General features: G+C 39.0%; 1 protein-coding gene across 9 annotated transcripts in view; it reads right to left on the reverse strand.

The window, feature by feature from the left end:
• Window positions 1-209: 209 nt before the first annotated feature.
• LOC137027745 (uncharacterized) overlaps window positions 210-14426 on the reverse strand; it is a 37703-nt gene continuing 23486 nt past the window's right edge. For 2 of the 9 annotated variants that reach the window (XR_010896081.1, XR_010896082.1), the window contains 2 exons: window positions 854-910; window positions 210-776 (listed from right to left, as the gene is read on the reverse strand). Coding sequence is in view for 4 of the 9 variants with exons in the window: in XM_067396160.1 (XP_067252261.1) it covers window positions 3435-9437 (6003 nt within the window). In the remaining 5 variants the exon portion in view is untranslated. Of the gene's footprint in view, window positions 911-3319; window positions 10350-14426 lie in introns of those variants that run through there. The other 7 variants (XR_010896079.1, XR_010896083.1, XM_067396161.1 and 4 more) reach the window with 6 other exon arrangements.

The following is a 14426-nucleotide window of genomic DNA, read 5'->3' on the forward strand; positions in this document are numbered from 1 at the left end:
GAGAGCTAGTTCAAGATGAGCAAAATGTCAAAACAATTTTTTTTAAAAACTAATCACTGAACATTTTTGCAAACTACTAAACAAGGTTTTCTTTGGTGACATTTCTGACATTTTGGTGACATTTCTGACTTTTATGCCCCCCCCCCAAAAAAAAAACACAAAAAAAACAAACAAATACATTTTAATACAGAAATTAAAAACATGCTTATTATACAAGAGTATACATTGCGTTCTGTGTGTAAATTGCAGATTTTAATGCACTTTTTAAATATATCGTAATAATAGTAATAACATTAGCGATAGTAAAAATTATTAACATCAATAATAAAAACAAAATGATAATTAACATCATTTAATTGAATCACTACAGCTTATCAAATAAAATCATCTTTATGTCCATAAAACTTAAAACTAGACACATTTGCTTATAACAGACATTATTGCATAAAACTTATCCTGACTGAGTTGTCATACTTTGATAATTCTTAACTTCTTTTACTTACTGTTAATGGATAATCTGACTTTTCTCAAACATGTTACAGTACATCTCAAACATATCTCAGTTTGACTGTAATAGCAGATATTTTCTCAGTGCGGTTAGGGTTGGTGGGTGTAAAGTGGATTAAGTGACCTAGTTGCTCTTTTCCTGAGCGCTGAAGCCATTGTAGAAACTTTACCAGACATGAACTAGAGCAAAAGCAGTGGTTTTGTAGAGGAAATAGCACAGAAGGATGCAGATGCGGTAGTAGGACCAGTGCCCCTGCACCAGCAGCAGCCTGTGGAGGAAGCTGAAATATGCATTGTGGAAATTTAAATTTAGAAATTTGAGAATTTTAGATTAGTCTATGCTTACCCATGTTTCACAGTTTGATCTCCATTCAGCTCATGAGCCCGATGGAACTTGGTGTCTCTGCAATTGAAAGAATTATAATGATGTTGAGACATTTAGACAATAATCTCTCCACAGTCTGATATAATTAAAAAAAAATTCAGTAATGACTGAAATTATAATGTCAAGTAAATATGTATATAAAAACTTAAACTGCAAAAACATTTTCTTGGTATTTTTATTTTTTGTTTTGTTTCCTATTAAAATATAATAATTAGTATAATTATAAGAATTATATAATAATTAGTATAATTTTTATTATTATTATAGTTAGTAGAATTTCAAAAGTGGACTATAGAAATAAAATGTAACATAAGTTTATTTTATTTATATTAATTATTTTATTTATATATAAAGTACATTACAATATATATATATATATATATATATATATATATATATATATATATATATACACACACACTCTAAATGCTGGGTTAAAAACAACCCAATTGAAAATGGACAAACCCAGCGACTGGGTTAAATGTTTGCCCAACCTGCTGGGTAGTTTTATTTAAACCAACGATTATTTAAAAATTGCTATATGGCTAGTTTAAAATGAACCCAAAATAGTTGGGGAATTAAAAACCAGATGCAATTAGAGACAACAATAATAGACAAAAGGTGAATGTTTATTAATAAGCTTTAATATTTTATTAATATAAATTTATTAATAAGCAATTTAATAAATGTTTATTGTTTAATAATTATTCATTGAAAATTAATAAATGTTCATTTCCAACATACTTTGGGTTAATTTTAATTAAGCAATACAGTAATTTTTAAACAATAGTTGAGTTAAATAAAACTACCCAGCAGGTTGGGAAACATTTAACCCTACCGCTGGGTTAAAACAACCCAATTGCTATTTAGAATGTATATATATATATATATATATATATATATATATATATATATAAAATAAATCTAACAAAAAAGCATATGTAATAGCATAAGAAAATGTTGAAATTTTCCTTCTCACTTAAACATATCTTTTGAGACTTGGATATTTTACTGTGAGCATTCTGCAGCATTATTTATTCATTTCATTTTTTATTCAATTCTGTGTGAAGGATCAGTGAGTTGAAGTCCATCAGTTCTGGTGTTTGGCCAGAGGGAGATGCTCTTACCCATCAATGTTTCTACATAGCAAAGACTGTGTGGTTCAGAGAGTACAATATTGCATCTTTTATTATAAGTGAAAACAGCGTTGGTTGAGATTGTGACTAGTGAAATGTCTTTAATTCCACTTGCTATGTCAGTGGCCAGACCTCTACACCCACACTCAAACAGCATTCAGGGGTGGCTCAACTGTGAAAAACCATGGCATATATAGGAGCACAGTGAATGAAGCAGCCAAGATGCACAAAGCAGCATATTTTACACCCCTCAGCAACCGTACGCTAACCACTAGGCAATACACAGATGATTCATAAGGACAAACTTGGTTTTAACTTGCCATTAGTGTGTGGTGACATGCCGTGCCATGGTGGTTGTGTGGATAGAAAGTACTGACTAAAATTTTCCTTTGTATTTCTAATTAATGCTTAATGAAAGCTTGTCAACATCCCAAAAATATTTTTTTTATTATTCATTAAAAATGCAGCAAAATGCAATAAAAGCAGCAGGCCTACATGAAATAAAGCCTTTTACAGTGATGGTTAAACACTAGTTTAAAACAAACCAGAACTGTTCCAGGGTTGAAAGTATGATCCTTAAAATGGGTATTTAGGGGGTTTTGTTACTCTTAGGTGTGTACAGTGCCTATAGAAAGTCATCACACCCCTTTGAAATAGTTACTTTATTTGTTCTACAGCCTAAAATCAAAACCCATTCCAAAAAAAAAAAAAGCTTTATTTACAAATTGTGCCTTACAACATCAGTAATGGTGAATGGCAAAAAGCAAACACAGCACACCACCCAAAACGCACCATACCTACTGTGAGTGCAACAAGCTTACTCACTAGCGTAGGACTTCAAAGTTCTTTTGTACTCAACACAAAACGTCAGTGAATAAAAGTCTTGAATCCAAAGTTCTTCGTTTGACTGTTTAATTATGAATCTCAAAACATAAAAAGAAATAAAAACTTAGGATCTTTACTTTTCTAACAAATTAACTGCAGTTCCGTGCAGGTCAAAAGACTGTGTTGCTCCAAAGTCCAGTGGCTTCTGACTGTTTCACAGGGTTCTATTTCTTTTATACTAAATCTAACAGCCAATCAAATTACATTATACTAAATCACTGGCTATGCTTACGTTCCAATTTCTACGTTTCATTTGCAACACAGGTTTTTCTCAGATTTTACAAAATAAACCAAAAAATATTATTAATTCCATAGAAATGGCTTCAACATATCCCGGTCCCTAATTGACTAGGCCTTAACATATCAATTATCAACTTAAATTTAAACTGAAGTCATTTACACTTACATTTAACACTTTTTCTATTTCTTTTAGCAAGAATCTTCTTCTCTTCACAGGAAAGTGTTTAAAGGTAAACATTAACTGGTAATTTCTATTCTATTCAAATCTTTCTCTTCCATCTTCAGTCTTCTCCCTGCAACAAACAAAGTTTAGTTATGGGTCTATGAATGATGCTGGTCTTCGTCCGAACTTCAGCACTTCGGACAATGCCTTTGGAATCAGGCAATACCCTCATGATTCTGCCTAACATCCAGGAGTTTCTTGGCAGAAACGAATCTGCGACGAGGACAACATCTCCAACCTTGAAACTTCTCTTTAAGCTGAGCCATTTTTGCCGTTCTTGCAGAAGCGGTAGGTATTCGTGAGTCCACCTTCGCCAGAAAAGATCCGCCATATATTGTATTTGTCTCCAGCGCCGGCGGGCGTAGACATCATCCTTAGTGAACACACCAGGTGGAAAACTAGGCTGTGTTTTCAACGCGAGCAGATGATTTGGCGTCAGCGGCTCGAGGTCATTGGGATGATCTGTGTTCGTGGTTAAAGGTCTCCCATTGATGATGCTCTCAACTTCGCATAAAAGAGTGTGTAGTCCTTCATCTTCTAAGAGCTGTTGTTTCACAACAGAGCTCAGCACTTTTCTCACCGTACGGATTTGGCGCTCCCAGATACCGCCGTGGTGAGACGCAGCAGGCGGGTTAAAAATCCATTGCACACCCTTCCTCATCATGACTTCATTAATGCGAGACTGATCCAGCTCTGCCAATGCCTCGCGCAGCTCTCGTTCAGCACCGACAAAGTTGGTGCCATTGTCGGAACGAATAATTGACACTTGACCTCTTCTGGCCTGAAAACGCCGTATGGCATTAATGCATGAATCAGTGTCAAGAGAATGGGCTACTTCTATATGTACTGCCCTGACAGTTAAACATGTGAAGAGCACTCCATAACGCTTAACCTTTGCACGTCCTCTTCTGACCTCGAAAGGTCCGAAATAATCTACACCCGTGTTGGTGAAGGGTGGTTTGTCGGGGAGCAGACGGTCTTGTGGCAGATCTGCCATTTTCTGCTCTCCTGCCTTTGCATGCATTCTTCTGCAGAGGTTGCACTCTGAAATCACTTTTCTTGCTGCTGCATTGGCTCTTGGTATCCAATACCGTTGTCGCAATATGGCTAAGACGTGGTTTCTACCTCCATGTCCATACTCTTGATGGATGTGGTGGAGAATGAGGTGAGCTATTCTGTGCTTTTTATGCAGAATGGCAGGATGCTTAGCCTCCTCAGGCATCGCCGATCTGTTCAAACGTCCTCCTACTCTCAACACATCCTCTTGCAAGTATGGATCCAGTTTGAAGATAGAACTGTTCTTTTTCACACGGGAGCCTGCCAGCTGCAAGGCTTCTATCTCCTCCATGTAAGTTTGTCTCTGACTGTATTTAACCAGTTCAATTTCAGCTCTGGATAGATCTTCCACGGTAAGTATTCTTTTTTCTAGGTTTTTCTTGCACATCACCATTTGCTGTTCAACTATAGATCTGCATTTCTCTAGATCATTTTCATTCTGCTGTATGTTCTGCTCAAACTCTTTTCTCTTCTCGCTCAGGTGCCGCAACATCCTTCTCAAGTGCAAAATCCAGGCTGCCGCCTTTTTCAGCTTATGCCAACTGGAGTAATACTCAACGAGCTGATTCAGTGGATCTGTGCACTCGTTTGAGTTTGTGCATGACACTGCAGCAGATGTCTTCACCTCAACATCATCTTCAGTCAGGTAAGGACACTGTTCAGGTTGTTTTGGCCATTCAACTTCTTTTCGCAGAAAACTAGGCCCCTGAAACCAGCTCTTACTTTCCATGAAGCTCTGGATCTTCAAACCTCTGGAAGCCTGATCTGCTGGGTTTTGTGTGGTGTTGACATACTTCCACTGAGAAGATGTAGTCGCTTCTCTAATGAAAGAGACACGGTTGGCTACAAATGTCTTGAAACGAAGGGCATCATTTTCAATGTACTTTAGTACCGCTGTACTATCCGTCCAGAAGACCGACTCCATCAGGGGAACTTCAAGTTCTTCTTTCAACATCCGATCGATCTTGACTGCAATCATTGCTGCCGTCAACTCCATTCTCGGGATCGTGATCTGTTTGAGCGGAGCGACTCTAGACTTTCCCATCAAAAATGATACGTGTTTCTCACCTCGGTCATTTGTCAGCAAGAGATACGACACAACGCCATATCCGTCTCGACTAGCGTCTGAGAAATTGTGAATTTGAGCAGCTTTTGTGGGCCCAAATGCAGGGGGTTTGAAACATCTGTTCAGACGGAGTTCTGAAAGCTTGTCTAAGTCTGTCAGCCACTTCATCCATGTCCGGCATTCCTTTTCGTGGATCTCTTCGTCCCAACCTTTCTTCTCTTGGCAGAGATCTCTTAAAATGAGTTTGATGGGTAGTAGGAGTGGTGCCAAAAAACCCATTGGGTCATACACCGAACTGACTACAGATAAAATGCCCCGTCTTGTGCATGGCTTGTCCGGCAAATGTATTTTGAACCTGAAGCTGTCAGAACTTGTGCACCACTGCATGCCTAATGCCCGTTCCACTGGTAACTCATCATGCTCCAAATCAAGATCTTTCACTTCAGCCGCTCGTTCGTGGTCAGGAATGGGGCTCAGCAGGGCTCTGCTGTTGCTGACCCACTTGGTCAAATGGAAACCACCACTGGCACACAATGTCATCAGTTCCCTTGCAAGAGCAACGGCTTTATCTTCTGTGGCTACTGACTTCAAACAGTCGTCCACGTAGAAGTTCTTGAGGACTGTCTGTGTGGCTTCTGGGGTACTCTTTGATGCTGCATCTTCCGCTGTTCTTCTTAATGCATATGACGCACAACTAGGAGATGATGTAGCACCGAACAAATGCACACACATTCTGTACTCTTCTGCTTCCACATTCAGATTACCACCTGGCCACCAGAGAAAACGCAGCATATCTGCGTCTGTGTCTGGAATCCACACCTGGTAAAACATGGACTCTATATCTGCCATCATGGCTACAGGCTCCTGTCTAAATCTCAACAATACTCCGATGAGGTTGTTAGTTAAGTCAGGCCCTTGCAACAACTGGTCATTTAGCGACACACCTTGGTAAGTTGCCGCACAGTCAAAGACGACTCTGAGTTTCCTCTTTTTTGGATGGTAAACCCCATGGTGTGGAATGAACCATACTCTTCCATCACTGCGAATCAACTGTTCTTCTGGAATCTTTACTGCGTAGCCTTTTACCAGTATGTTGTCCATAAAAGCCTTGTACTCTTGAAAGAAGTCTGTATTCCTACTGAACTTCCTCTTCAAAGAGTTAAGCCTCTGTTCAGCAATACCACGGTTGCATGGCATCTTCACCTTGTCATCCTTCAGAGGCAACTTGATGCAGAAGTGTCCATCCACGAGCTGAGCTGATGTTGTCACCGTATGCATGAACTGTTTGTCATGTTGCGACTGTTCTCGTCTATCGTCACATCTTCTTTCTGGAAAATCTGCATTGTAGTGCTTCATAAGCATGTCTTCAACGCTTATCACAGAAATACGGTTGACAAGGAAACTTTGTCTTTTGCCATCATCTGATTCCTTCTCTTGGCATCTGCTGATTGGCCCACTGACGACCCAGCCAAGAGCTGTCTTCACAGCGTATGGTCCGTCGTTCTGGCTATTAATGATCTCCCATGGCTCCATGGCTTTGTACGCGTTGACACCGATGAGCAGACCAACTTCTGCTTCAAGTTTTGGGAGATGGACTCGACTCAGGTAAGACCACTTCTCTAAATCTTTCTTCTGTGGGATGTTGGCCTTTTTTGCAGGTATATCCGGCTGAGTATACACATTGGGAAGCTGAATGTAATCTTGCTCCTCTAAGCCACACACCTCCAGATCGGTAAGTTCATAGCTATTCACTTTCTGTTCTTGCGCTATAGTACGAAGCAGGAACTCTGTCTTTCTGCCCCGCATATTCAACTTCTTCGCCAATTCTTCAGTGCAGAAAGTCGCTGAGCTTCCTTGATCCAGGAAAGCATAGGTCTTGATTATCTTTGTGTCTTTCTTGTGTTTTATCTGCACAGGTACGATGGGAAGAATACACTCACTGTTCCCGGTCCCAGTATGGTCACCTTTCCTAGCAAGAGCACTTGTGACCTCACTCGTGCTTTGTAACTTGTCGTCTGCACTGTTGTTCTTTGATGAAGCATCTTCTTTAACAACATGCAAGATAGCTGGGTGCTTGAATGAACAATCTGGACAAGAGGCCCTTTTTTTACAGTCCTTGGACATATGACCTGCCGTCAGACACCCAAAACAAAGGCCGTTCATTTTCAAGAACTGAATTCTTTCTTTTAGAGGCTGTTCTCGAATCTTGTTGCATGCATTCAGTGCATGGTTCTTCTGGCAGTAAAGACAGGGACTTTGAAAAACACTTGCTGACTTGGCTGCAAAAGGTTTCTTCTCAGGTTGGCTTTTACTGACATTATTTTCGGTAGCAGATACATTCACAGCAAAACTGCTTCTTTTAGACTCACTTTTTCTAATGCTTGGTTTCTTTTTTGAGCTGGTCTGATCACTTGAAGTGGAGTCCAGGATATCTCCAAACAGCGGGTCATTGGCAACCTTTGCTTGTCGGTACACATATTCCACTAAATCAGGAAATCTGGCTCTTTTTCTTGTTCTTTCTTGTATGTCATAAGCATAACTTCTCCATCTTTCTTTCAGTTTGAATGGAAGTTTGGATAAAATGGACTTCATGTTGGTAGGATTGTTCATTTCTTCCATGTAGTCCACATCATTCACTGTGTTACAACATCCAACTAAGAACAAAGCAAAAGCATTCAATCCTTTTCTGTCTTCTGGCCTTATCTGAGGCCATTCCATGGCCTTCTTGATATAAGCTGTAGCGATGGTCATTTCATCTCCATAGTGACGATCAAGCAGTTCTCTGGCTTCTTTATAAGCTCTGTCGGGTTTCATGTGCTCACAGCTCCGAATGAGATCAAGTGGCTCTCCGCTCGTGAACTGTTCGAGGTAGTACAGCCGGTCCTGATGACTGTCTGTTTTACTGTCGATAGCATGCTCGAATGCCCTTATGAATGATCTGTAAGTCAGAGGATCTCCTGTAAACGTGGGTATGTCTCTTTGAGGGAGTTGAGACAAACTCTGTTGTTTAATTAGCATCTCTGTGACTTCGTTTTGACGCTGTAACACTTCGTGCAGGCTATCTGTAGAAAAATCAGTGTGATCATGATGATTAAGATGTGGCGTGCTGCTGACAGCATCAAACCTTGACGATGACTTTCTTCTATCTGAAGCACCAACTTGAGTGGCTGGCTTTGGATCGAATGTAAGGGATATCTTACCAGCTCCACGACACACATAATCATCTACATTGTGTTTTTCTTGTCTACACATCAGGGGTTCAAATCTGGGTCCTGAAGGTAGCTCTGATAAATCATATTTAGATTCATGAGCATCTTCAAAATCTTCGTACACCTTCAGTTTGGCGTCTGAAGCAGCAAGCTCAGTTTCAAGCTCCAATTGCTCTTTTTTAATTCTCAAGCGAATTTCTTCCTGTTCTATTGCTTCTCTCTTTTTCATTGCTGCAGCTCTTGCCAACAGTGCTTCGCGTTCAGCTTTAATTCTCAGCATTGCAGAAGTCGTACTGGAAGTATGGCTTACCACGGAGTTAGCTTTGGATACACTATCATGTGGCCTAATATCATCTTCCTCATCTTTTAGGACATCTGCAATCCATTTGTTTGTGTCTTCTATAAACCGCTGAAATTCTGAATATCTGTTCTGATAAGCATCTTGATCCGCTTTCTTATCATCTTCATCTATTAACTCACACAACTCTTCATTAATCCGTTCATACTGTCTTAAGCATCTTTCGAAACGTAGCAATTCTTCATCTTTAATGAAATTAACATTGTGTTCATTTTCCTTCAATTTGGCTAAATCATTCTTCTGTTTGGTTAATTGTGCCAACTTTCCCTTGCGTTCTCCTTTCAGCCTGTGTAGTTTCTCCTCTACAGCCTTTTCTGTGGGCTTTGGCGCCCTCTTTTGGTCAAGACACGCAGCTGCGCTTTCATCTGCCATGTCATGTCACTTTAAAAATCTTCACGCAAAACTGTCACAATTCTTAATATTTTCCACAGCTTTTAATCTTCTTATAAACACTCGTTTAAAAGAGTCACTGATGTGCAGGATTTATGTCAAGCTCTATGACTTTAAGAATGAAATATCCAGTGAACACTTACTTTCACTTTTAGACGTTGGCTAATAGAGTCATGAAGAAAATATCAGAATAACTGTTCCAGGGAAAGTTTCATTCAGCCAACGACTCACTCTCAAGATAGGCTACCTCTGGCTTTCTTTCTGTATTCTTTTGCTGCGACGTACTTTTCGTCCGAATTTGTCCCTTGTCTGTTGTTAGCAGCCGCTAGCGTGTTTCCCTCAGATTCGCCCAGTCGATTAGATCGCCGTCATCACGAGTGTCTTTTTCTTTAGCGATCTTCTCACGCGGCTCGTCTTTCGGCTTTGTCGAGCGATCTTCTGAACTTACTCGATATTTTGACTATGTCGAGCAGTCTTTTGACTTTGGATGTGAGTGCAACAAGCTTACTCACTAGCGTAGGACTTCAAAGTTCTTTTGTACTCAACACAAAACGTCAGTGAATAAAAGTCTTGAATCCAAAGTTCTTCGTTTGACTGTTTAATTATGAATCTCAAAACATAAAAAGAAATAAAAACTTAGGATCTTTACTTTTCTAACAAATTAACTGCAGTTCCGTGCAGGTCAAAAGACTGTGTTGCTCCAAAGTCCAGTGGCTTCTGACTGTTTCACAGGGTTCTATTTCTTTTATACTAAATCTAACAGCCAATCAAATTACATTATACTAAATCACTGGCTATGCTTACGTTCCAATTTCTACGTTTCATTTGCAACACAGGTTTTTCTCAGATTTTACAAAATAAACCAAAAAATATTATTAATTCCATAGAAATGGCTTCAACACCTACTGTGAAGCGGGGACTGGGCAATAGGTCAGGACTGAAGAGAAAATGAATGTTGCCAAGTGCATCCAAATTCTTGAGAAAAATCTGCATCCCTCTGCTTGACAGTTGAAGATGGGCAGGTCATTCACTTTCCAACATGACAATGATCCTAAACATACTGCCAAAAGAACAACCCCAACATCCCCCTGAAATCAAAAATTAAGTTTTTTAGCTTTTAGTATGAATATGTTAGCCTTAAGGTTATGAATATGTTAGCCTTAAGCTGGTGTGTTCCAAAACAATGCCAAAATTTGCATTTAGGAGATATAAGCATTCAAAACTTACAATCACTCACTTCAGTTAAAATGGATCCTAGATTTTCATGACATCAAATATGCTTTCCATTGATCCGAATTAAGTCCGTTTTTATGTTAGTGTAATGTGAACCGTCGCAACCCGAGCAGTCTGCGTCAGTCCAGAGACATGAGAGCACAGAGCGGATCATATGTGCTAGTCAGCGCAGACCACACAGAATGCTATATCTTAAAGTGATATGGAGGAGATTATGAGGAGAAACGGTTAGAGATTAGAAGGAAACCAAAGCTTTACCGAGCTCAGAGGCTCTGGCTGAGCTGTGATATAAACTAAACGCTATTTGCTATTTTTTAAAGGGAGGCGGAGCTATTCAATATATCCCGCTATGTCTTCCTGTTTCAGTTGAAATTACATGAACACATTGAATAATGCTGTGCGCTCCAAGACACTTCAGTGGGCCTTTAAGGAAGGTGAATGTCCAAAAGTGGCCACGAGAACCCTGACTTGAACAGAGCAGTCCATTTCTGCCCACCGCGGTTTTGACTAAACTTAAGCAAATATTCCCCAATTTAGGTGTGCAAAGCTAGTACAGACATATCCACAAAGATTAATGGCTGTAAATAATGCAAAAGGTGAATCTATGAAGTATTAAATTTAAAATTTAAGTAGTACATTTTTATTAGTTTTCAGAACTGTTGCTTTTTCTTTCATGACTGCAAAGTTTGTGAATACAGCTGGAAATTTTTTTTTTTTTTTTAATGAGTTCTGATTTCAGGCTGTGCGACAAATAAAGTACCCATTTCAAAGGTGTATGATGATTTTCTATAGGCACTGTATAGTTAAAAAGTGTTAACAAACGGCAAGCAGGGTTGATAGGTTTATGTTTTTATACATAAAAGCCTTTCTATGGGCTTGAGATGCAACATAACAGTCAAATTTACTAAAGGAAACTAGTTAATTTTACTCAAATGGTATTTAAGAGTTCATTGTACTTAATAGAAAAAAGTTATGCAAACTCAACTGATTATACTTAGCAGAACTTAAACTAAATGAGTAGATTTCCTATTATAACATGATTACAATTAAATGTTTGAAATATAAAGCAGTATAATGGAATGTTTTTGTACAGGTAAAATAACTGGAAGCCAATGCCACCGAAAGCCGGACACATTCAAGTTACAAATGACCGCGCCCACTCTTTCGTGGAGGGTGTCATAATCCAGACAGCCATCATGAAAACAACCTCGATAGGAAACATACCATCATATATCGCATTTAGACATGTTTAAGCATTAGCTGTATAAAACGTCCTATAACAGTAAAGGAAACCCACAAATCTGCATGACCACAGCAAGAATGAGAATAGTATTTGCCACTCACTGGAACAGTTAACAAGTTATGGTGAAGAAAGGTCAGGTCAGGTCATATTTGTAGCTCCACACCAAGTTGCTGAATGTGTTAAGAAATATTATTCGATAAACATTATTCAGTGCTTCCATGACTACTTTCCCAAGTCAGTATGATTAAAAAAAAAAAGTTTCTGACCGCACAAATAACGGCTTCAGCGGAAACATTGGAAAGATTTGCAGTGTAACGACTCATGAAAACGACAGTTGATCTTAAATTCCCAAACGTCATCATCAAAAGGTTTAAAGAGACGGTTTAAGCTCTCACTACATGCATTAAGTTTCATTTTCCTGATACATGATTCATGTTTTGGCCACGCAATTGACAATGAAGTGACTCACATGCAGTTTGTAAAGTAAAAAGTTTCAAAAGTTGGACTTTTAAGTTAAAATGTCCATGCATTTGCATTAGAGGTAGAAACACTTTAAAGATCTAGAGAACACACAGGAACATTTGAAATAGCATGTCACCTATCCCATTCTGGTCTTTAATACACAATTTATGCATCCCTGTCTCATTTCAGCGCTGCGCTCATTCTGTTCTGTCTTGGTTTGTATTTCCACAACATGAAGGTTAGATCTTACGGATTTTTATACTTGAACAGCTCGTTTTAAATTCTTCCCGGTCTACTGACATGTTTATGACATCCGCTTCAAACATTACAATGCTCATGATAACTTCCTTTAGCTAATTACTCTACAACAGCGACGCCATAGAAATATACAGAGTTACTACAAAAATGTTAGTTCAAACACAAGAATATAGCTGCGAGCAGCGATGGCGGGCCCAAGCCCGGTGGCACCGCCACCCCGGTGGCTTCAGGGCAACTGTGCACAGCGGGCAATAGGCACTTAAAACGGTTAAACATCAAAGGACTATGTCAAATTCACTCCACATTTACTGCACTACAAGGTGCCGTTATAGAGCCCCTCCTCCCTGCCCATTTTCAAAGGATTACATGTGCCAAGTTTTAACATTATTCTGATGAATTTTGAAGCAAATCAGGTAAAAATAAGAGGGTGATCTCAATGTATGCTGAAAGTGACACATTTTCTGCTTCCAGTTGGTGGCGCTATGACTTTGAATCACAATAGTCAAATCCATGTGATCAGCCTTGTACAACGAAGACTAAGCCAAAGTTTCATCAAAATCAATTAATGTATGCAGAAGTTATAACACTTTGTTTCCCTTTTCTTGCCATAAATTCGTTGCCTCGCCACGGCCAAACCGTTTGAGATATCCAAAATCCGTTTGCAATTAAACAACTTCAATGTTTTAGCAACAAGTTAAAAAAAGCTTGGTGTAAATTGGATAAACTCTGTAGGAGTAGTAGTATAAAATTCATAGCCTGTTTTTTCAAAAAATTAACATTCAAACCAAAATAGCTGACTTCCTGTTGGTCGGAGCTAATGAATGTAAATTAGAAAATTGTCCGGCTTGATGAGAATAATATGTGTACCGAGTTTGGTGACTGTAGGAAAAACTAACCCCCACTTTTGTCAAAAGGTGGCGCTACTGAGCCCCTCCACCACGCCCATTTCTATGGCTTTGTCCATGTCTACTGGTTGACAATATTGATGTGTGTGTCGAGTTTCATGCAATTTGAAGCATGTTAAGAGCCTCAAAAACACTCAAGAATATTATTACAGTTTGACCTGTTGCCATGGCAACAATATTTCAAATATCAAAAATCCTGTCATAGGTCTACATCTGCTGTGTATTGACATTACACTGATGAAGTTTGAAGCAAATCAGGTAAAAATAAGGGTGATCTCAAAGCATTTTAAAAGTGATACACTTCTTGCTGCCATTTGGTGGCGCTATAACTTTGACTCACAATAGTTACATCCATGTGATCAGACTACTACAACCAACACACTCCTGAAGTTTCATAAACATCAATCAATGTATGCAGAAGTTATAACACATTTCCTGTTTCCCTTTTCTCGCCATAAATTCGTTGCCTCGCCACGGCCAAACCGTTTGAGATATCCAAAATCCGTTTGCAATTAAACAACTTCAATGTGTTCGCAACAAGTTAAAAAAAGCTTGGTGTAAATTGGATAAACCCTGTAGGAGTAGTAGTATAAAATTCATAGCCTGTTTTTTCAAAAAATTAACATTCAAACCAAAATAGCTGACTTCCTGTTGGTCGGAGCTAATGAATGTAAATTAGAAAATTGTCCGGCTTGATGAGAATAATATGTGTACCGAGTTTGGTGACTGTAGGAAAAACTAACCCCCACTTTTGTCAAAAGGTGGCGCTACTGAGCCCCTCCACCACGCCCATTTCTATGGCTTTGTCCATGTCTACTGGTTGACAATATTGATGTGTGTGTCGAGTTTCATGCAATTTGAAGCATGTTA

Source organism: Chanodichthys erythropterus, chromosome 10 (assembly GCF_024489055.1).
Source record: "Chanodichthys erythropterus isolate Z2021 chromosome 10, ASM2448905v1, whole genome shotgun sequence".
Taxonomy (NCBI): Eukaryota; Metazoa; Chordata; class Actinopteri; order Cypriniformes; family Xenocyprididae; genus Chanodichthys; species Chanodichthys erythropterus.